The 24,345-nt window shown below is 47.1% G+C and overlaps 1 protein-coding gene across 1 annotated transcript in view; it reads left to right on the top strand.

Moving 5' to 3' along the window:
• LOC126428076 (protein disulfide-isomerase A5) overlaps positions 1-24,345 on the top strand; it is a 139,998-nt gene that overhangs the window by 103,400 nt on the left and 12,253 nt on the right. The window contains exons 8-9 of the mRNA XM_050089965.1: positions 10,662-10,864; positions 21,996-22,197. Of these exons, the coding sequence (XP_049945922.1) occupies positions 10,662-10,864; positions 21,996-22,197 (405 nt within the window). The remainder of the gene's footprint in view (positions 1-10,661; positions 10,865-21,995; positions 22,198-24,345) is intronic.

Genomic DNA, 24,345 nt, shown 5'->3' on the forward strand with positions numbered 1-24,345 from the left:
CTTCACCCCGTTTCAGTTTCTGTATCTCTCATTTTCCGACCCGACTATTTTTCGTTAACCCTCTACCACCTTCGTGACGTACAAAGCACGTAGGTTTCTACTCTTAATAACTCGTGCAAGATGTTTTGGTAGTAATCGCTGTCTAGCAAATTACCCCATCTTGCACCTTTAATTCCATTTTAAAATCTTGTCCAGTTCAGTCCCCAACAATCAGTATTTACTTCTCATCTGTGATTTAAATAAAGGTATATAGTTTCAGTTAAAAATTATATTGCATAAAGTTTCTCACGTAAAACACTAGGAAATTCACTATGTTCAATTGAAAATGAGTCTTTCTATTCTAACAGCACATTTAGCAGTTCAGAGGCGACCTCTACGGTGCGTTCCTACGAGATGGTCTATTGCCCTGACTAAAATTATTCGATGAAAGTTTGCAATAAATGTTCAAAATTAATGCTCACCATAAACGTGGAAATAAAGTCACCACTTGCCACGTGGAATTGTAATTCACACGGACGGCACACTGACAGTTACTTTGGCGAATTTGAAGCGATCCGGGACAGTGTACAGTCCTCGCAAGTTCACTATCCGTTTTTACCGGAAAATACGCCCATTGTCACAGTTCGGCTCTGACGTCATCCGGGGCAGAGCGCGATCGGACGTTTAACAGACGTGGATCGTAGAGTAGCTGAATCCAAAGTGAAGTCCTCTACTGCCTCTCGAGCTGTACTCATATAGGTGCCGGAGCAGATGACTGGTGGAAGGTCTGTTCTACATCTACATCTATACTCCGCGAGCCACCTTACGGTGTGTGGCGGAGGGTACTTATTGTACCACTATCTGATCCCCCCTTCCCTGTTCCATTCACGAATTGTGCGTGGGAAGAACGACTGCTTGTAAGTCTCCGTATTTGCTCTAATTTCTCGGATCTTTTCGTTGTGATCATTACGCGAGATATATGTGGGCGGTAGTAATATGTTGCCCATCTCTTCCCGGAATGTGCTCTCTCGTAATTTCGATAATAAACCTCTCCGTATTGCGTAACGCCTTTCTTGAAGTGTCCGCCACTGGAGCTTGTTCAGCATCTCCGTAACGCTCTCGCGCTGACTAAATGTCCCCATGACGAATCGCGCTGCTTTTCGCTGGATCATGTCTATCTCTTCTATTAATCCAACCTGGTAAGGGTCCCATACTGATGAGCAATACTCAAGAATCGGACGAACAAGCGTTTGTAAGCTACTTCTTTCGTCGATGAGTCACATTTTCTTAGAATTCTTCCTATGAATCTCAACCTGGCGCCTGCTTTTCCCACTATTTGTTTTATGTGATCATTCCACTTCAGATCGCTCCGGATAGTAACTCCTAAGTATTTTACGGTCGTTACCGCTTCCAATGATTTACCACCTATGGCATAATCGTACTGGAATGGATTTCTGCCCCTATGTATGCGCATTATATTACATTTATCTACGTTTAGGGAAAGCTGCCAGCTGTCGCACCATGCATTAATCCTCTGCAGGTCCTCCTGGAGTACGTACGAGTCTTCTGGTGTTGCTACTTTCTTGTAGACAACCGTGTCATCTGCAAATAGCCTCACGGAGCTACCGATGTTGTCAACTAAGTCATTTATGTATATTGTAAACAATAAAGGTCCTATCACGCTTCCCTGCGGTACTCCCGAAATTACCTCTACATCTGCAGATTTTGAACCGTTAAGAATGACATGTTGTGTTCTTTCTTCTAGGAAATCCTGAATCCAATCACAAACCTGGTCCGATATTCCGTAAGCTCGTATTTTTTTCACTAAACGTAAGTGCGGAACCGTATCAAATGCCTTCCTGAAGTCCAGGAATACGGCATCAATCTGCTCGCCAGTGTCTACGGCACTGTGAATTTCTTGGGCAAATAGGGCGAGCTGAGTTTCACATGATCTCTGTTTGCGGAATCCATGTTGGTTATGATGAAGGAGATTTGTATTATCTAAGAACGTCATAATACGAGAACACAAAACATGTTCCATTATTCTATAACAGATTGACGTAAGCGAAATAGGCCTATAATTATTCGCATCTGATTTATGACCCTTCTTGAAAATGGGAACGACCTGCGCTTTCTTCCAGTCGCTAGGTACTTTACGTTCTTCCAGCGATCTACGATAAATTGCTGATAGAAAGGGGGCAAGTTCTTTAGCATAATCACTGTAGAATCTTAAGGGTATCTCGTCTGGTCCGGATGCTTTTCCGCTACTAAGTGATAGCAGTTGTTTTTCAATTCCGATATCGTTTATTTCAATATTTTCCATTTTGGCGTCCGTACGACGGCTGAAGTCAGGGACCGTGTTAAGATTTTCCGCAGTGAAACAGTTTCGGAACACTGAATTCAGTATTTCTGCCTTTCTTCGGTCGTCCTCTGTTTCGGTGCCATCGTGGTCAACGAGTGACTGAATAGGGGATTTAGATCCGCTTACCGATTTTACATATGACCAAAACTTTTTAGGGTTCTTGTTTAAATTGTTTGCCAATGTTTTGTGTTCGAATTCGTTGAATGCTTCTCTCATTGCTCTCTTTACGCTCTTTTTCGCTTCGTTCAGCTTTTCCTTATCAGCTATGATTCGACTACTCTTAAACCTATGATGAAGCTTTCTTTGTTTCCGTAGTACCTTTCGTACATGATTGTTATACCACGGTGGATCTTTCCCCTCGCTTTGGACCTTAGTCGGTACGAACTTATCTAAGGCGTACTGGACGATGTTTCTGAATTTTTTCCATTTTTGTTCCACATCCTCTTCCTCAGAAATGAACGTTTGATGGTGGTCACTCAGATATTCTGCGATTTGTGTCCTATCACTCTTGTTAAGCAAATATATTTTCCTTCCTTTCTTGGCATTTCTTATTACACTTGTAGTCATTGATGCAACCACTGACTTATGATCACTGATACCCTCTTCTACATTCACGGAGTCGAAAAGTTCCGGTCTATTTGTTGCTATGAGGTCTAAAACGTTAGCTTCACGAGTTGGTTCTCTAACTATCTGCTCGAAGTAATTCTCGGACAAGGCAGTCAGGATAATGTCACAAGATTCTCTGTCCCTGGCTCCAGTTCTGATTGTGTGACTATCCCATTCTATACCTGGTAGATTGAAGTCTCCCCCTATTACAATAGTATGATCACGAAACTTCTTCACGACGTTCTGCAGGTTCTCTCTGAGGCGCTCAACTACTACGGTTGCTGATGCAGGTGGTCTATAGAAGCATCCGACTATCATATCTGACCCACCTTTGATACTTAACTTAACCCAGATTATTTCACATTCGCATTCGCTAATAACTTCACTGGATATTATTGAATTCTTTACTGCTATAAATACTCCTCCACCATTGGCGTTTATCCTATCCTTGCGGTATATATTCCATTCTGTGTCTAGGATTTCGTTACTGTTCACTTCCGGTTTTAACCAACTTTCCGTTCCTAATACTATATGCGCACTATTTCCTTCAATAAGAGATACTAATTCAGGAACCTTGCCCTGGATACTCCTGCAGTTTACCAATATTACGTTGACTTTTCCTGTTTTTGGTCTCTGAGGACGGACGTTCTTTATCAACGATGATAATGTCCTCTCTGGTAAGCCGTCAGGTATTTTATCGTTTCGCCCAAGGGGGGGTCCCTCTAACCTAAAAAAACCCCCGTGTGCACGCCACACGTACTCTGCTACCCTAGTAGCTGCTTCCGGTGTGTAGTGCACGCCTGACCTGTCTAGGGGGGCCCTACAGTTCTCTACCCAATAACGGAGGTCGATGAATTTGCAACCATTATAGTCGCAGAGTCGTCTGAGCCTCTGGTTTAGACCCTCCACACGGCTCCAAACCAGAGGACCGCGATCGACTCTGGGCACTATGCTGCAGATATTAAGCTCAGCTTGCACTCCGCGTGCGATGCTGGTTGTCTTCACCAAATCAGCCAGCCGCCGGAAGGAACCAAGGATGGCCTCAGAACCCAAGCGGCAGGCGTCATTCGTTCCGACATGTGCTACTATCTGCAGCCGGTCACACCCAGTGCGTTCAATAGCTGCCGGAAGGGCCTCCTCCACATTACGGACGAGACCCCCCGGCAAGCACACCGAGTGCACACTGGCATTCTTCCCCGACCTACCCGCTATTTTCCTGAGGGGCTCCATAACCCGCCTAACGTTGGAGCTCCCTATAACTAATAGGCCCGCCCTCTGTGACTGTCTACAGCTATCTGCATACTGCAGCAGCATCCGAATGATCGCTATCTCGGGCACATAATCTTTAATAATATATTTACAAATTACTTCAGAAACTTCTTAATTTTTATTTTTATTCAGTTAAGTTGTTTGAAATCACCAAAAAAGTTTCAGCTCGCTAGAATGAAACTTTGCCTTCTACAATTTTTATAGTGGAACTAAAGGTAGATCATTACCTCTGAACCATATCATCACTAGGACTTATGTCAGCAGTTGTTAATACTGCAACTCTCAAATTTGATTAACTCTATCATTTACTATGTTTTATCATCCATTTTAACCAAAATTCTCTATCATTAAAATTATAGGTTCTTAATCTACAACAATTGGGTACATTTTAGTTACAAAATTGGTGTGTACTTAATTACCCAAAAACTGTAAGAGTAGCTTAACGTGGTCTTTCAGTTATTATTTTTGGGTTGAACTGAATCATAAAACAAATTTTCATGTTTCTAAGTCCAATATTTAGTGCCCCTGATTTTTCCTAAAAACGTGGATTCTGGTGTTAATTTTTGTTACGTGCTTTTGGAAACCTTCACCACTTATTTATGAGCTCTAACTGCACCTTCTAACCAAATTCTGGCTTTCTAGCTTCATTATTTAGCGCCACTTATTTTTCTCTTAAAACTGCATTTTTACGTAAAGTGTTAAGTCTAGAACATAAAGACTTGATATTTGGAACATTATTACTCTGAACTATATTTAAACAAAGTTTTGAACATAAATTTTGATTTATAATTTCATACTTAATTGCAGTGCAATAGTTGCTCGCTATGCGCAGACACGTTAAGGTGCTTGGCGCTACTAGCAGTGAACTGGGGTAAGTCCCGGCACACTCGCTCGCCTCTGTCTCTCCCACACGATACACCGCTTGCTTTGCTTCACCCTGACCTGTGGGTGCAGGTGTCTGTTTTGAATGCTACCTCTTTTCCTAAATCTCAACAGTTCTCTTCCTTCACCCGTCTTCCTCTCCCTTCAACCCTTGTCAAGAAGAAGGAGCCATTAGTTCTGAAAGCTTGCAAACTTTAGTACCTTTATACGCGTGCATTTTCCTGCCGTCCTCTAAATTGCGCCGAGCGTCCTCAAACCGTGCAAATACCAGTTTTTATAACAAGTGTGCCTTGTCCTCCTCTGAATATCCGTAGTTTTTCTTATGCACTACACGGTCGTATTGCTGCAAATGTACGTGAAATCTGAGAATGATGACGAACTACGTGGCTCGACACCTGTTTCGTTATCACTTTCACTCGTTAAGCACGTATTGTCATCTTTGTATTCCTCATATACATTGTCTGCACAATAGAGTGTAAACGACACCCCACGTTCCACGGACTTACCTTGCAGAAATGCTAATATTTCATCTGCCCCTTCTGTCTCGCTCTGTGAAGTTCCTCGGGTTCCTTTCCGACCGAGTGTCAACTTCGGCAACTGTTTTTGTAGATATAATGCACCGTTCGCTTCGTTTATCGCTGTCGTTGCCCAGCTTTGCTTCGAGAACAGTAGTGCTGTATCACTGTCGTGAGTTACTCGTCGACTGAGCAGTTTGACAATCCTGCACAGCTGTTCTCACAGTCAGATAGCTCCAGTCCCGTCCCCTGTCGACATTAACAACCAATATTGTGGCTGTGTCGTAGACAATACGTGGGGCACCGAATGCCGCATGGGTCGCTGACCTTTCGGGACCTCACACTCGAGGTATCCCTTGTGAGTCAATCTGGAGAAAGAAGCACTTTATGGCACTACTTGACTGAAAAAAGGAATCGGCCGATTGGACGCACCTCGAGGCATCGAGGAGTCGTCATTTTGGAAATGGAGGGACGTGTGGGGTGTAAAAATTATAGACACTCGAAGGCACGAATACACTAAGAAGTTCCAAATGGGTGTAGGTTGCAGTAGTTAAGGGCAACCTGCATCAGACCATTTTTCAGACTGAAGGCCAAATTGCTGAGTGCATTTTTTTTTCTCGCGGAGGTAACACAAATGAAATGAGACTGAAGCTGCAAATTTGTGTGCTTACCGACTATATTCTGCCAGTATATCTTTTGAAAATGGTGCCCCACAGCTAGCATATATTTGAAAAAAAAAAAAAAAAAAAAAAGTCATATTCCAAAACTGCCGAGTGCTAGTGACGAAATAAATCCTTATTAAGTACTACTTTCAGTCATCCGATCACACGGCACCTGATTATGACTGCATGACAGAAACCCGTAATTTGTAAGGATTTATTTCGTTGGTAGTTCTGAAATATGACTTTGCTTCAGACATTCAGTTAGTGTTGGCCGGTTTGAGCCCACACTCAGAACTGTCCCACACTCAGATCTGTCCCCCACTCAGATCTGTCCCCCACTGTCCCTCGCACGTCACAGCGTCACAGAGTGTGGGGCTGTGTGAGAGCTGCAACTTTCTCGCCTCCGGCAGAGTGTGGCGAAACAGCTGTAGTAGACTGCTCGTGCTCCCTCACCACAACCGAGCTGATTGGGCGAGTTGAAAAGGGGGTAGGGTGGGGGGAGGGTGCACGCAGATAGAGATCAAAAACCAGTTGCGCACTAATCAAATACCAGATAGTTCTGTAGTGGCCACTGTGATGATCACCTGTGACAGAGAAATAGCGACACTTTGTTTATCGAGGCACTGCTTCGGTCGTATGCAGTCTAAACTGTGTTTGCAGTGAAGTCGATTTAGCGTATTCTTCTTCTATTGAAGGAATTCTATCTTTTAATAAGAGAACAGATGTTGACAAGCATATCCGTAGTGTATAAGGATAATGACTATTCCTCAAGTTTCAACGTGTTTGCTGTTCAGTCTGTCTGGCATATTAGTACCAGTAATAGATTAAGCACTTCTTTCTGAGGAGCAGACAATTATAGGAAGGCCAGTCCAAGACAACTGACAGGAAAAAGAATAGAGTATAATAATTAATTAAACCCCGTACAGCAGTTATACACTCCACTGTGGTGTTTGTTTGGATAGATAGACTAATTTTCTGGAGCATAAAAAAGATAGTATACCCTAGCCATAGCACAGACAATAAAAGTAAAAATTGGCTCAAAAATATCCCATAAAATCCACATAAATTGGAGCATTAAATGGGGGTTAGTCTGTGACCACATTAATATTTAAATTGGTGATCTCTTGAGTAACTGTAAATTGTTGGTTCACCCTCGTGCAAAAGCGTCACACAAAGCACACACACACACTCGTGTAGTCTTTAATTCTTGTTAACTTGCTTTTGACACACAAATTATACATGAAGGTTAATGAAGTAAACTGCAAACCACTGTCTACAAGCTTAGATCACTTTGAAAGGAACAGCGTATGAAAATCTTTTCTGGTAAAACAAAAATAATGGCATTTAGTGTTGTGAAACATACATCCACTATCTAAAAACTAATCCCGACCTAATAATCCTACCTACCGACAAATGATCCGCCACTGTTGTTTCGAGCCACAGGAATTACCTGACAAAATGACTCCACCGGCTGTCAGATTTGTCCGTCTACAAACTCCGTCTCGGTGGCCCCATTCCAGAAATCCGACAGGATCTCCCGTCCTTAGGCCCGTGCCAGAAGCTCTCCCCAGAGTCTCCCTCCACACCCCTACCACTCCCCTCGATCCCGCCTTCTACATGCTTACTTAACTCCATAAATCCGACCACCCAGGATGCCCCGTCACGGCCGGTTACTGTGCCTTCACCGAGAGAATCTCTACTTTCGTAGACCGGTACCTACATCCTATTACCTACAACCTTCCCTCCTATATAAGACACAGACCATTACCGCCACTGACACTTCCCGTTCCTTTGCCGTACTGTGTCCTGCTCACGACTAGGGACGCCACCTCCCTTTACACTGACATCCCTAATGCTTGTGGCCTCGACACTATTGAACACTACCCCGACCGGTGCCCAATAGATTACAAACCTACTTCCTCCTTTCCGGTCACCACGACCGACTATATCCTCACCCACAGTTACTTTTCCTGTGAGGGCATTACCTACAAACAAACCCGAGGTACAGCAGTGGGCACCGACACGGCACCGTCTCGATCCGGGCTATTTGTGGGCCGTCTAGTGGAACCCAGAATCCCAAACCTCTCACCCGCTTCAGATTCGTCAGTGTCACCTACGTGATCCGGATCGAGGATGAGGACACCCCGTACGCATTCCTCCAGAACCTCGACACCTTCTCCCCGTTCCTCGACCGAACGGGGCACCTTCCTCGACGTCGACAGCCACCTCGGTGACGGCTACGTCGGTACCTCCGTCCGTATCGAACCTGCCGACCGAAAGCGAGACCTCCACTTCGACAGCTGCCACCCACTCCGTCTCTTCCGTACAGCCTAGCCACTCGTAGCTGCCGCATCTGTAGTGACGGGCAGTCCCTCTGGAAATGTGTGGAGGTTATCGCTGAGGTCTTCACAGACTGTAATTATCCTCGCTACCTCGTACAAAACAGCTCTCCCTCGCGTTATCTCTTCGGTCGCCCACTGCCTCCCAAAGTCTAGCCGTCTGCCCACAGAGGAGCATTCCCCTCCCAAATCGGTCCCACCCGGGTGCGGAGCGGCCGAACCGCTTTCTCCACCGGTGTTTCGCCTGCCTCTCTTCGTGCCTACCCACTACCCTTCCCACCCCTCCCACAGTGTATTCTACCGCCCACCCAACTTGCGCGGTACCCTCCTCGACAGTCCTTCCTCGGTCCCCGCTCCCTCGCTTCGCGGCCCGTATCCCTACTCTGGTCCAGTCACTGATGTTGCCCGTCCCGTCACGGCCGGCGATAACTGTGAAACCGGTCACGCGATCTACAAGCCGAGCTGCGACCGCCGTGCTGCGTCCTGTGCGGGCACGACAGCTGACGAGCTGCCCGTCCGCGCGAATGCCCGCCGACAAACTGCGGCCGAGAAATGGCCGGACCGCTCGCTCGTGGAGCACGCTGCCCGACGCGACGTCCTCTATTTCGGTGACCGCTTCGTGGGTCGTACCGCCCGCATCCCTCCTGCCGACACCGGCTTTTCGGAATTGCACGGGTGGGAACTCTCCCTGCAATATATCCTACATTCCCGTAACCCCTCTGGCCTCTACCTTTGTCAGGTCACTATCCTTGACCTACCTATTTCCTTTCCTGTGCCCACTCCAGCACTACACAGTCTTCTGTTCCACCAGTGCACCCAAAGTCATTTTACTTCTCTCATCTGTTGTTGCCCCCCCCCCCCCCTCCCCCCCCTGCATGCGCGACTGCACCTAGCTGCTCGCCCTCTCCCCACCCCGTCTCTGTATGCTCTTTACTGTCCCCTACCCTGCTATCCCTCCCCCTCCTATTGCTTACCCTCACCACCCCGATTGCATTTCTAGTCGTGCACAGTTGCTAGTAGCCTGGTCTTGGCAGCCAGAGGCAGTGGTCACGTGTGTGTGTGTGTGTGTGTGTGTGTGTGTGTGTGTGTGTGTGTGTGTGTGTGCGCGCGAGTTGTGTTTTCATGAATGTGTGTGGGTGTATATTGTCTATTCAGAAGGAGGCCATTTGGTTGAAAGCTCTCTTGTTTAACAGTCTCCTCGCTGTGCTCGTCTGCAACTCATCGTCTTCACTGTATGCTGAGTAACAATCTATCCTTTTCATAATATTGTCATTATTCCATCCTGAATATTCCATTATTTGAAAGATAAAACGTTGTCATTTATCACAAGATAATAAAACAAGTTTTACCTGTATTAGAAATTGCGTGAGTTATCTAAAAGATAAAGATTCAGATTAAAAACCTTGTGCGCTTCGGTCGCAGGTTCGAATGCTGCCTTGGGCGTGGATGTGTGTGATGTCCTTAGGTTAGTTAGGTTTAAGTAGTTGTAAGTTTTAGGGGACTGACGACCTCAGAAGTTAAGTCCCGTAGTGCTCAGAGCCATTTGAACCAAAAACCTTGTATAATTCCAATGTATTTTTGGAACTGTAAACAGAACATTAATAGCTAAGGTGATGAAAATACTAAAATTATATTTCGTAAAACAATAGCAGTTCCATTTCCTATTTCTGTTTATACGGCAGTTCGGCCTAAAAGGTGAACCGATAAAACGTCAAATTGGTGAATACGGAGAGAAATTGTTGGAGCAAATGAAAGAATTATAAAAAAGCAATTCTCAGTACAACCCATAAAATATGTACAACATAGAGAAATATGATGAAACTTTCTGACATACTGAAGGTCCATCGGTTTCTCAATATACACCGTGTAAGTTCCGGTCGGGCAGAAAAACATTTACTCCGTTCCTCAGGTCTCGCTCTACTCGACTGGCTTCTAGTCGGTGGGGTCTACAGTTCGAGATTTTGGATACGACGAGTTTGAATTTCCTTCTAAATGCCGCTCGGACAGTCGAGAGTGACCGGTACGTGTGCATTTCTCCCGCATTCAGGGTGCGGCCACTGCAAGAGGGCCAAGCCGGAGTTCGTCCAGGCCGCGGCCCGGTTCCGCGACGACCCCAAGGTGGAGTTCGCGGCCGTCGACTGCACGAAGTTCGGCGCAGTGTGCGGCGCCTTTGAGGTGAAGGGCTACCCCACCGTCAAGTACTTCCACTACTTCAACAAGGAGACCAAGGACTACGGGGGCGAGCGGACGGTACGTCTAGAATACGGGCTGCACAGCCGTTCTAATAATTTTTTCAAATTTTTCTTCTATGATATTCTCTCGTAACGTTCGAGTGGCCTACGCGCAGAATAAGATAGTTGCCTCAGAACACGCCATTTCACCTAGACCTCCTTAAAATCGTAATCGCACATTTGAAGCCACCGAGACATATTTTCCACATTTCCCCCGTGTACCCTGATCGGCCAGAACGTGATGGCCGCCTCCCTAATAGCCAGTACGTTCACCTTTGACAGAGATAAAAGCAGCAACACACTGTGACGTGGAAGATGTGAGACCTCAGTAGGTCACTGGAGAGAGTCGGCACAACACGAGTCACATAATTCTCGTAAATTTCCAGGACGGGAGTGACGAGCTCTGACGCCACAATCAATTACGTCCCAGACGTGTTTGATCGGGTTCGGATCTGACGGGTTGGGGAGCCAGTGCGCCAGTTGGAATTTGACACCGAGTTCTCGAACCGTTCCGTCACACTCTCGGCCACGAGACGCGGGGAATTATTAGGAGTGTTCGGCACAGTGTGTTTTCGGACACACTCGTACTCTGCCCGGCATTAAAGTCCGATGCTAGGTCTGGCACAGTTTGCTGCCTCTTCTGCTTTACCAGTCTGTCCATCCTACGATTTCCGACACGCGTAACGAGGTGTGGCAACCCGAACCCGTGACATCTGGACACGGTTTCACTTTACGGGATCTCTGATGAGATGGACGTACAGTGGTTTCACTTTGGTTTCGCCACATGTTGAAGACATTCACCACAGCACTCCTCAAACACCTCACAAGTTGTGCAGTTTTTGAAATGCTCGTGCCGAGCCTCCGAGCCGTCTCATTTTGCCCTCGGTCGAACTCGGATGGATCGTGCGCTTTCCCCATCCTACACTTTTTTTTTTTTTAAAAAAAGCGTGTTCATTTTATGCTGAACCTCGTGCGCAAAGTGTCAGTGGGTAAAACTCAGCACATTAGAAACATTTGTCGTTGCTAAATGTGCCGAGTTTTCATCCACTTGACATGTTGTGCATGAGGTTCAGCATGAAATGAACATGTTTTACTACAAAAAAATCAAAAGACCTGAAGATGACTGTCGAAACCGGCTGACTCGAATAAAAAGTATTTTGTACAATCGTGGCTTTTGAATGGTTTTTAACAATTAAAACAGATTCCCTTCAGTACTCTCATAATGAGAAAATTCTATACCACACGCACTGTGTGTATGTCTGACCAGCAGTCGTTCCTGTCCAGATGATGCTGCTGTCGCCTGGGCAGGTAGGTCTGTGGTCGTGATGTTCTGGCTCGTCAGCGTATATGGTTTGTACTACTGTCTCCTTTTTTCTACAGAAAGAAATACAATATCCAAGACTTTGTTGAGGCAAATTTAGCATAAGATTTGTATTTGAAACATACTGAAATTTAGACACAAAAAAGATCATAGAAACTAATTGCAAAGAGGCAAGAGGTAAAGAGCAGGCAGACACTTGGCATAAGTTTCACAGCAGAATCATGACAAAGATCAAAGATTTGATGCCCTTAAAAAAGCACACTGCCCGCCTGCCCCAACCCACACACACACACACACACACACACACACACACACACACACACACACAAAGTGCGATTCAGAATGTGAGAGAGCACTGCATGAATGAAAACATACCTTTCTGAAGTTAAAAAAATCTTCTAGAGAATGAGAAGATAAGTAGCAAAAACCTTCAGGCAAATCGAGATTTCATTTAAGAAAAGTTTCATATTACAACCTGAGGCACTTTTATAGGACTTCCACAGGAAAGATCCATGAAGTGAAGTGATGGCCCAAAATTATTGCTTCAGAAAACCAGATAAAAAAATTCCCTCTCACCAATTAGGAAAACAGTGAGGAATTGTTAAAGTACTTCTCTGACATTCTCAACTGCTTTGAACACTGTTCTAGATTCTCTCGAGAAAATCTCACCTTCATTCACCGAGATACGAGAAAAAATCCAGACACACATTTTTAGACTCAAAAACAATACAGCATCAGGGGGAGACAATGTCATCGCAGTGTTAAGGAAGAAGCTCAGAGCGAATTCCCTCAAAGAAACCAGAAACATCTGAGCAGAACTCTGGCAGTCAGTTATCTTGCTGCTTAAATAAGAGAACTACTATTATTGTCTAATTTAATTCCTTCGGCATGATCTTATTTAATTCAGCTACATTACATTATGCTTAGTCCACTTTTGTTTGTGTTCATTTTATGACACTCTACATTCCATTCAACGTATGTCCAAAATTTGTTTCAATCTCCAACAGAATTACAGTGTCATAATTGAACTTCGAAGTTTTTATCCCTTCGACTGCTGAAACAGGAGTGTGGTTCTTGTAAAAGTTACAGACAACCTTTCGCTCCATCTATTTTATCCCTGCTACCTTCAGAATTTTGATTTCTCCGTATCTACAGTTGCTTTAAACACAAGTATGGCTTCTTCATTCCATAATCTAAGATAAATTGTACGGCAGTATTGCCTCCTGTGTTCCTACATATCTCCAGAATGCAAACTGACTTTCCGTTTATCCATTTGTCTGTAAATTATACGTGTCAGTGTCTCAGAACTGTGACTTATTAATCTGAGTGACTGCGTAATATTCAGAATGTAAAATTTACTATCTGGAAAAGTATGTTGGTGTGGTAAGACACACATAGCACCATTAAAGATTTTTAGGGGGCTGTGATGTGAGTTACAGTTAGAAATAACCAAAAATGACTAACATCAATGTGAAATACATCATTTCTGGTGACAATGTGCCGACTATCGATCGTTCCGACGCCGCTTCGCCCTCGGGTGTCTTTCGGGAGTAGGGTGGGACAGGGCCAACTTAAAAATGATCGAAAATAACAAATACTACTGTCGTATCCACATTCTTGAGGATTTTTTCACCGACTGGGTCTCTGCTGGTGACATTTCACCACACTCTGACGGGGGGGGGGGGGGGGGGGGGGGGGGGGGAGTGGAAGTGGGTCGAGATGAGGACACCTAACTGGCCTACTGTCTGCCCTGTACAGTCAATAGTTGTTCTTCACTCTATGTTTTAATATAGTTTATGGCAGTATCTCTTTCCTTCCACAACTGTTGTGAGGGTCGATGAACTGTGGATTTGATTTCAAAGACTATTCTTAAAATTTATTTTATTTACTAGCGATTCATCAAGAACGTTAACACATTTACTCACACTATGTGAGCGTGGAAGTAGTTGCCAGGGAGTAACTGATGAAATCAAAATGAAATTGCTTTTATCAAATCGGAATTTTATTCCTAAAAGCTCTTTTTTTTTTTTTTTTTTTTTTTTTTTTTTTTTTTTTTTTTTTTTTTTTTAAGAAACAGATTTAAAATTATAATCAGAAAGCACCCTCTAAATATCAAGCTACAATTTATTCAGAGGCAGAAAGAAACAAATTTTTGAGTGTATGAGCTTTCGGACTGAGAACCTTGCCACTCCCTTTTGACACGGCCGTAGTCACGACCGCTCATAACAGCCTCTGAAAGACTACACTGGTGCAAATCTGCAACACACCAGATTACTTTAAACTAAAAATTTTAACAACTCACACAAGCACATAAACTATGCATCCCATAGGAGGGATGGAAATGGTACAAAATACTAACATTAAAAGATTAACTTGCCACCAAAAGTGCAACTTGATTTTAAAAAAAAATTCTTACGGTGGAAGGGTGGCGACTTTATATACTAAAATGACCATTTAAATAAAAACCCATGAAATGCAGTCTTACATAAAATATACAAGGTTGGCCAAACATGCTCTACATTACACATATACCGCCTCTCAAGATAATAGGCAAGATAAAAATATATTTCAGGAATTCGGCCGTTACTCTTCAAGGAATAAACTCGTTAACAGAGAATCCGACAAACATGACAGTGGCAGCTACTAACTTACAGCAGACAGACAGACACTAACTGCCTAACAAATGCGGACGAGAGACAGACGAGCAAGCTGGGGACAAGAGACTGACCAAGAAAACAAGTAAATGAAACAACATATCACCAGTCACTTAACTTCTAATAGACTGCGATTTCTGGAGAAGATCTGGCGCAGCACCCCCAAATCGCTCTCCTGAACCGTCCGCTGCCAGCCGCTTCAACGGACGCAGGAAGGCGCGCCGATCTCCCGTCTTTCTTGGTCCGCACCGACCGACCGACCGACCGACTGCCCGCTGTTCTGTTCGCGACTGCTGCTCCGTCGCGACTGCACTGCTGGTGCGTCTCCCACTCACTTCCAGACACATGACGGCGGAAATACTGGCTCGGACCCAACCGTGCAGAGGAAACACGTCCATTGGCTAAGCGACATCCCTGCACCAGGAAAGGACCGAGCCGAGCTCCACAAGATGGTAACTGAAGGGGACCAGGAGCGCTCAGAGAACCAGTTACACCAGGGTGTCAGAGCTCGTACCGACCAGGCTGATGTCGTGGTTTGGCTCCTGTTGCTCTCGGGTCGACCACGAAGTCACTACCCCTCGCTATACGCTGCGGCCTACTGGACTGACAGGGCGACCTCACATGCGCCGACGCTCGAGACCGACAAGTCACCTCGTGTCTCAGTGCGCGACTGACCGACCGATCGATCTGACCAGTGGGCGACCACTCGCCGAGTTCTCTTACTGGCGGAGTGGGAAGACTCTCATTTTGCTGGCTTTAAAGGTTGATCCAAACGACACGCGTACTAGCACTCCGACAGACAGACACTAACTGCCTTACAAATGCGGACGAGAGACAGATCCGTACTGACTCCAGACTCACCACTGGCGAGCTCATAGTGCCCCTTAAATACACGTGAACAGGCAACCTTTCCCCCTTTTCCACCAGAGGGAGACACCAAAGCTGCGATTGCCACAGCGGCGCCACCGCCAGAAACGGAGGGAGACTTCTTCACACTACGCGCTGCGGTGCGCTCTTCAAAACAGCAAATTTTTACCACGGCTCAGTCGACACTAGTAAACGACTTGCGGATGAAGCACTTTTATAACTTTTTAGATATGGGAGTTTCCAATCGGTCCACTAACTTTAATCAGAATTATTACTGATAAAACTGAGGAAGATCTTGTTCCATCTCACTGTTACACGCTCCTTTCTACATACACAGCTACTAGTGTACATAAGTTAAGCATAATTGGCCAAAGTGGAAAATGGGAAGACAAACGCCAAGAAGTCAGTGTAAATAACCTTCAGTATTTCACCAGAACCTGGAATATTACGGCCCGTGTAGGAAAAGTGTGTTTCGAGCTCACACGATTCGGTGATAACGAAAAGCAGTGCACGGATCCAGTAACGTATCACTCGTGATCGCACTTCGATTTGTGAACGGTGGGTAGTACTCGACACGGTACTGCAGAGGTGCCACTTCGACACTGCTTTAAGGGACGCGTCCAGCTCGGTACGCCCCCCTGCAGGTCCGGGGGTTAGAATAGGCCCGAGGTATTCCCGCCTGTCGTACGAGGCGACTAAAAGGAGTTTCAAACGTTTCGGCCTTTAAGTGATGGTCCCCTGTAGGGTTTGACCTCCATTCTTCAAAATTTTCCCGAAGAGTGAGCCAATTGGGGAAGGGCACCTTACGAGGTGCACTGTGTCCACACGGGGATCGCTCTGCTGATGCCTGCGCCGTTAACTCCCCACATATGTCGAGGGGTAGGCGCCCGTCACCCTGGGGCATCGGGACTCCCGGCAGTGGCCGTCCTGCCAGGTGGCCTTCGCTGCGGCTGGGTGGCGCCCGTGGGGAGGGCCCCTGGTCAGAGTGGGTGGCATCGGGGCGGATTACACGCGATGAGCGTAGTCCGTCATCTCTTGCCGGTGGTGAAACACCGGCAGTCTCTAAGTGATCACGAGCTCAATTCGACGCACAGAATTACATTCCCAAATCGTTCCCTTTCCCTTGCCACACTGTGGGAGGAACGTCAGGCTAACGATGGCAGCGGATCTTATTCGCTCCGGTACCTCGTATGTTCGAGAGCTGACGGGGAGTCTTTCGTGACGATGAAGCCTCAGTTTTTTGTTGAGCATTTGGAGGACGAGTTCGGGGAGGTGGAGGGCTTGTCGAAAATGAGATCTGGGTCAGTCTTGATGAAAACAGCATCCTCTGCCCAGTCACGGGAGTTCCTCACTTGTGAGAAGCTGGGGGATGTTTCTGTAACCGTGACGCCCCATAAGAGCTTAAATATGGTCCAGTGTATCATATTTCTCAGAGGCTTTCTTTTGCAGTCCGACGATGAGCTACGCGCCAATTTAGAGGGGGCAAGGTGTACATTTCGTCTGGCGTGTCCACTGGGGTCCGAAGGATAATCAGATTGCCACCGGTTCCTTCATCTTGTCCTTTGAGGGTGATACATTGCCCGAGAAGGTCCAGGTGATGGTGTACCGGTGTGATGTAAAGCCCTATAGTCCTATATCCCTAACGTGATGCGGTGCTTTAAGTGCCGGAAGTTCGGCCGTACGTCTTCCCACTGTACATCCAGTGTCACGTGCCGAGATTGCGGACGCCAGTCACGTCCCGATACTCCGTGTGCCCCACCTTCCATCTCTGTCAAATGCTGAGAGCACCATCGCCTTGCTCACGTGACTGCAGGATTCTCCAGAAAGAAAGGAAAATTGTGGAATACAAGACCTTGGACAGACTGACCTACACTGAGGCTAAGAGAAAATTTGAGTGCCTGCATCCTGTGCCTGTGCGTATGACATTGTCTTACGCTATCGCTACAACAGTTCTGGCACCGTCAGCTCTGCCAACCCAGGTCACCTCTAAGAGCCGGAAGGCTACACCTGCCCCCTTGATTGTGGGGGCGTTTCCCTCCCTGTTGCTCCTGCACCACCTACTTTGGGAGAAACCCCCCCCCCCCCCCCCCTCCAATCATCGGGGACATCCGTCCCCACTTCTAAGACGGAGAAGCGTAAGTCTTCTTCGACTTCTCTCGCTAGGAAGGGATCCCTTGGGTCACTCCCTTCCGTGGTTTCTCCCAGTGGCTGAAGATCCCAAAAGCAGCTGGCCCTAGGGCTTCACGCTCATCCTCAGTCCCGGAGACTGAACCACTGAAGTCCTCGCAACCAGGGAAACCCGAGGAGCAGCGAGAGAAATCCGAGAAGAAAACCTCTGAGACCTAAGAAATTGCAGTGCCACCCACACCACTACTACCTAGAAGCTCTGCGGCTGAGGACGGGGTGGAGATTTTGGCGTCCGCCGAGGACGTAGATCTCGCCAGACCCTCAGGCACAGTGGATATAGACTGCTCCGGCAATAAATCGGTGGCAGCACGTGACTCGGTGTGAGACATAAACCCTCATTGAATGTTCCGTGCCTTCCCAGTCTCACGATGTCGTCCTCCAGTGGAATTGCGGTGTTTTTTTCCACCACCCAGCCGAGCTACGGCAAGTGTAAGCTTTACACCTGCTATCTGCATTGCCCTCCAGGAAACCTGGTTCCCAGCAATGCAGACCCCTGCCCTCCACAGCTATAAGGGATATTACAGGAACCGTAGCGACTATAATAGAGTGTCAGGTGGAGTTCGCGTTTGTCCTAAACTCGGTCTGTAGTGAACGTGTGCCCCTTCAAACCCTTCTTGAGGCTGTGGCTGTCAGAATAAGGACGACATAGGAAATAACTGTCTGCAATGTATATCTTCCTCCAGATGGTGCAGTACCCCTGGTTGCACTGATTAACTCCCTAAACCTTCCCTATTTTTGGGAAATTTTAACACTCACAACGCCTTGTGGGGTGGCAGAGTTCTTACTGGCCGAGGCAGAGACGTCGAAACTTTACGGTCGCAATTCGACCTCTGCCTCTTAAATGTGATTTATTAATTTGCAGCCCAGGACTTGTCCCATCTATCCACTCGAGAGCACATGACAACATGTGTGGTAGTGACCACTTCCCCATCTTCCTGTCACTGCTCCGGCATTAGGCGCACAGACGCGTGCCCAGATGGGCTTTGAACGAGGCGACCTGGGGAACTTTCACCTCTCCTGTCACCGCTGAATCTCCCGCACACGGTAACATCGATGTGACGGTTGAGCAACTGACTAGCACAATTGTTTCTGCAGCAGAAAAAGCGATCCTTCACTCTTTAGGGTGCCCGAGGTGTAAGGCAGTCCCTCGGTGGTCGCCGGAAGTCACGGAGTGTCGGCGATCTCTACAGCGGCATAAGTGGCGCCCTTACCTGGAGCACCTCGTAGCCTTTAAACGGCACCGTGCCAGTGTTCGCTACCTTATCGAACGACGGAAGGAGGAGTGTTGGGAGAGATAAGTCTCCACCATTGGGTGCCATACGTCACCTTCCCAAGTCTGGACAAAGATCAAACGTCTTTTCGGGTACCAGGCCCCAACAGCTGTCCTCGGTGTTGCCGTAAATGGCGAGCTATGTACCAACGCAAACGCGATTGCCGAGCACTTTGCTTGAGCCTCTACATAGGAGAATTACCCCCTAGCCTTTCGCACACTCAAATGGCGGCTGGAAGGGAATGTCATCTCATTCCCTACACACTGCTGTGAATCCTATAACGCCCCATTTGCCGAGTGTGACCTCCTCAGTGCCCTCGCACATTGCCGCGACACAGCTCCTGGGCCCGATCGCATCCACAGCCAGATGATTAAACATCTCTCATCTGACTACAAACGACATCTTCTCGTCATCTTCAACTGGATCTGGTGCGAAGGCACCTTTCCCTTGCAATGACGGGAGAGCACCATCATTCCCGTTCTCAAACCCGGTAGAAACGTGCTCGATGTGGATAGCTATCGGCCCATCAGCCTCACCAATGTTCTTCGTAAGCTGCTGGAGCTACGGTATGTCGGCGGCTGGGTTGGGCCCTGGAGTCGTGTGGCATGCTGGCTCCACATCAGGGCGACTTCCGCAAGGGTCACTCTACCACTGGTAATCTTGTGTCCATTGTGTCTGCCATCCGAACAGCCGTTTCCAGACGGTAACACCCGGTTGCCGTCTTTTTTGACTCGGGTAAAGCATACGGCACGACTTGGCGACATCGTATCGTTGCCACACTGTACGAGTGGGGTCTCCGGGGACCTCTCCCGATTTTTATCCGAAACTTTGTGTCGTTCCGCACTTTCCGTGTCTAGGTTGGTGACTCCCATAGTTCCATCCGTATCCAGCAGAATGGAGTCCCGCAGGGCTCTGTATTGAGTGTCTCTGTATTTTTAGTGGCCATTAGCGGTCTAGCAGCAGCTGCCGGGCCCTCCGTCTCACCTTCTCTGTATGCAGACGACTTCTGCAATTCGTACTGCTGCTCCAGTGCTGTTGTTGCTGAGTGGCGCCACCAGGGAGCCATCCACAAGGCGCAGTCGTGGGCTCTAGCCCACGGATTCCAATTTTCGGTCGCAAAGTGGTGTGTCGTGCACTTCTGTCGGCATCGTGCGTTCGTCCGGAACCTGCACGTTACCTTAATGACAATCCACTCACTGTAGTGGAGACATATCGATTCTTAGGACTGGTTTTCGACACCCCATTGACTCGGCTCCCTCATCTTCGTCAGCTTAAGCGGAAGTGCCGGCAGCATCTCGATGCCCTCCGTTGCCTCGGCAACACCAATTGGGGTTGCTCGCCAGTTACACGGCACACATTCGTACTTACCCTGAGCATCCGAATTACCGTCTCCTCCTCCTGCCTGCGGCGCTCCGTCTCCCGCATTGTGGCCCAGATTGGGGCTTACGATTGCGGATCGCGTGCGGTCCCTTCTCTCCGAACTGGAGTCCTTCCCTTTACCACTTCTACTCGGGGTCTGTCGACGTTCGCCTCCGTGGTGTACACCTCGGCCACAGCTTTGTCTGGACCTTTTGCACGGCCCTGAGGACTCCGTTAACCCCGCCACTCTCTGCTGTCACTTCCTCTCAATTCTTGACGTGTTCCGTGGCTCTGAAGTGGTTTACACCGACGGCTCGATGGCTGAAGGTCACGTAGGCTTTGCACATGTCGGTGGAGGACATATCGAGCAGCACACCTCGCCAGTTGGCTGCAGTGTTTTCACTGCAGAGCTGGCGGCCATATCTCGTGCTCACAAGTACATCCGGTCATGCCCTGGCGAGTCATTTCTCTTGTGTACTGACTCATTGAGCAGCCTACGAGGTTTCGACCAGTGCTACCCTCGCCACCCTCTGGTAGCGTCCATTCGGGAGTCCGTCTGTGCCCTGGAACAGTCCTGCCGTTTTGTGGTGTTTGTGTGGACCCCAGGATACGTCGGATTCCCCGGCAATGAACGTGCAGACAGGCCGGCCAAACAAGTGACGCAGAAACTGCTTCTGGAGATAGGCATCTCTGAAGCTGGGCTGCGTTCTGTCTTACACCGCAGGGTTTTCTGGCTTTGGGAGACGAATGGCTTAACAGCACCCACAACAAACTACGTGTCATTAAGGAGACTACGAATGTGTGGAAGTCTTCCGTGTAGGCCTCTCGCAGGGAATCTGTTGTCCTCTGCCGGCTCTGCATTGGCCGTATGTGGCTAACACGTGGTTACACACGCCATTGTGAGGACCCACGTCAGTGTCGCTGTGCCTCCCAAATGGCAGTCGTCCACCTCTTGCCGGGCTGCCAACTTTTAGCCCCTCTGCGGCAGACTTTTAACTTTCCCGGCACCCTGCCTTCGGTGTCGGGCGACAGTGCCTCCACGGCAGCTTTAGTTTTACGTTTTATCCGTGAGAGTGAGTATTATACTTCTATGTACGTTTTAACACACGTCCTTTGTCCCTCTGTGTCCTCCACGCTAGTGCTTTTAGGATGGAGGTTTTCATGTGTTGCAGAGTGGTTGGCTTTCCCTTTTTATTCTCGTGGTTGGCCAGCCACTGTAATCTGCTTTCACGTTTTACTCTCTTCTGTCTGTAGCGTCTCTCTGTTGTTTTCTTGTCCTCAGTTGTTACTTTCAGTGTCCGTTGCCTTCCCTTCGTTCTTCTTGCGGCTTTTCCTTTCTTTCAGATTTGTGTTATATGTTTTGTCCGTTTTATTCTCACACTTGTGGCACCGTTTTATTAGGAACGAGGGCCGACGATCTTGTAGTTCGGTCCCTTCTCCCACCTCCCTCGGTACGCAGCAGGTTTTAACCGGTGAGGCCCACCGTTGCAGGAGGAGCACTTCGTGCGTTTCATGCGCGACCCCCTGGGCGCCGGCGCAGACTCTCCGGCGGACGCCGGCACTTCTGCGAGAGCGGAGGCGGAGGGGTGGGCCGCACTGCCGGGCGGCGACCGCGTCAGGCTGCTGACCGAGGCGGACTTCGACGCTGCCGTCGCCTCTCCTGCGCCCACGCTCGTGCTCTTCTACGCCCCGTGTGAGTACAAATGGCTCTGTACGCTGAAGCTCGGGTGCTTACTCCTCCTCCTGCTCCTAGCACCCCTCCCTCCTCCTTCGTTTCCTATCGCTGTTGCTGTTATCGGGCCAGAGACTCATTTGATGCAGTTCTGTGTGCTAGTCCGACTCGTGAGCAACCTGCTAACTGTAATCGGCATATTAGTAAATTGAATACAGCCTTAGAAAAGTCAACTGACAAAATTTTTGTGGACATTAGTAAATGGTTTGTAGCCAATTTTCTGTTGCTAAACCTTGAAAAAATATACTATATGTAGTTCAGAACTGGTTAAAGGTTTGCTGCCGACAGGTGCCTAAATTGTGATGACGAGTGTATAGAAGAAGCTGACAGCGTAACATTCTTGGGATTACAGCTTGATAATAAATTTAACTGGGAGGAGTGTAGCACAGGTGGACTGTGTTTTTCCTCTCAATTTCACGAACTACTACTATGGCAGAAGTGAGAACCTGCTGAAGTGCCTAAACAAATTTCTGAGTGCTATGCAAATGTTGTCACATGTAGGTGATATAAAAATAAAAATCCCAGTGTACTGTGCTTGCTTTATTCCACAGTGTCGTACAGGATTATTTTCTTAGAAAACTCGTCGAGCCGAGCTAAACTTATCTGAGCCCCTGTACAAATTATTTGTGGTGTGAACTCGAGAACATCCTGCAGAGGGCTGTATAAGGGACTGGGGGTACTAACTACTGCTTCTGAATATATTTATTCCTTAATGAAATTTGGCATTAAAAATATATCTTTTTGTAAACCGTCAGCTCAGTCCGTGGAATCGTTATTAGAAATGAAAACAACTTTCAGGAAGATTTAGAAAGTCATTTACTTCTGTTCAGAAAGATGTCCACTATTCGACAACACACGTTGTTTTCCGACGTGTTCCACACACCAGAGGATCTCCTCACTGTGGATCGAGTGGAACAAAATGTACATCTGACCTAATCGGGCCTCGATCCCCACCCGCACACCCATATTTTTGACTCCTCGATGCCCCCGGGTGTATCCTACCACTGATCCCTTCTTTTAGACAGATAGTGTCATAAATCTCTTTTCTCCTTAACTCAGATCAGTAACTTGTCCTTAATTATCTGATCAGTCTGTCTTATCTCCAGCATCCTTCTGCAGCACCATTTTCAGAAACTTCTATTCCATTCTCTCAGCACTGTTTACAGTCCGCTTAGGTGTCCGTACGAGGCTATACTCCAAACAAAAAGCACTTTCTAACTCGTAAACTTGTTGTTGCAAAAGCCCTCAGAGTGTTAAAAAATTCATATTCAGCTGGAATTGATGGTCTCCCAGCAGCTGTAATAAAAAATTGTGAACACGCAATTCCTGAACCATTAACTCACCTCTGTGACTGTTCTTTCCAGGCAGGTATCTTCCCTGAAGCTCTGAAACTTTCTAAAGTAATTCCTGTCTTCAAAAAAGATGATAATAAAGATATGAATAACTACAGGCCTATCTCAATCTCATCCTGCTTTTCTAAAGTTTTTCAAAGAATAATGTACAAAAAAAATGATGGACTTCATTGAGGGGGGGGGGGGGGGGGGGAAACGATTTACTAAGTTTAGCTCAACATGGGTTCAGAAGCAACAAATCTGCTGAAACTGCAGTATATGATTGCGTAAATATGCTATTAGAACTGTTAGATAGAAAACAACCCATAACAGGCATATTTCTGGATCTGTCAAAGGCTTTTGACACTGTTGACCACAAAATATTACTGGAAAAATTAGAACACTATGGTATCAGAGGAATTGCAAACAACTGGATTGCTACATTCCTAACCAGTCGGATGCAGAGTGTCAGCATGAAATATACTAATAGACAAAGCAACTCAATAACCGAAATACTATGAAGTAATAAAACTGTTAAGCAAGGTGTACCACAGGGCTCAGTATTGGGACCTCAACTTTTCCTCCTGTATATTAATGACTTGAGCCTGAATGTTGAAGCACACAAAACAATATTATTTGCTGATAACACAACTGTACTCCTCAAAGGGGAGAATACAGAGGCTGTGCAAAAAGCTGTGAACTTGGCCACTGAACAACTTAGCAACTGGGCAAAAATCAATAGATTAACAATCAACACCAAAAAGACAACTTCCACACA

Source organism: Schistocerca serialis, chromosome 12 (assembly GCF_023864345.2).
Source record: "Schistocerca serialis cubense isolate TAMUIC-IGC-003099 chromosome 12, iqSchSeri2.2, whole genome shotgun sequence".
NCBI lineage: Eukaryota > Metazoa > Arthropoda > Insecta > Orthoptera > Acrididae > Schistocerca > Schistocerca serialis.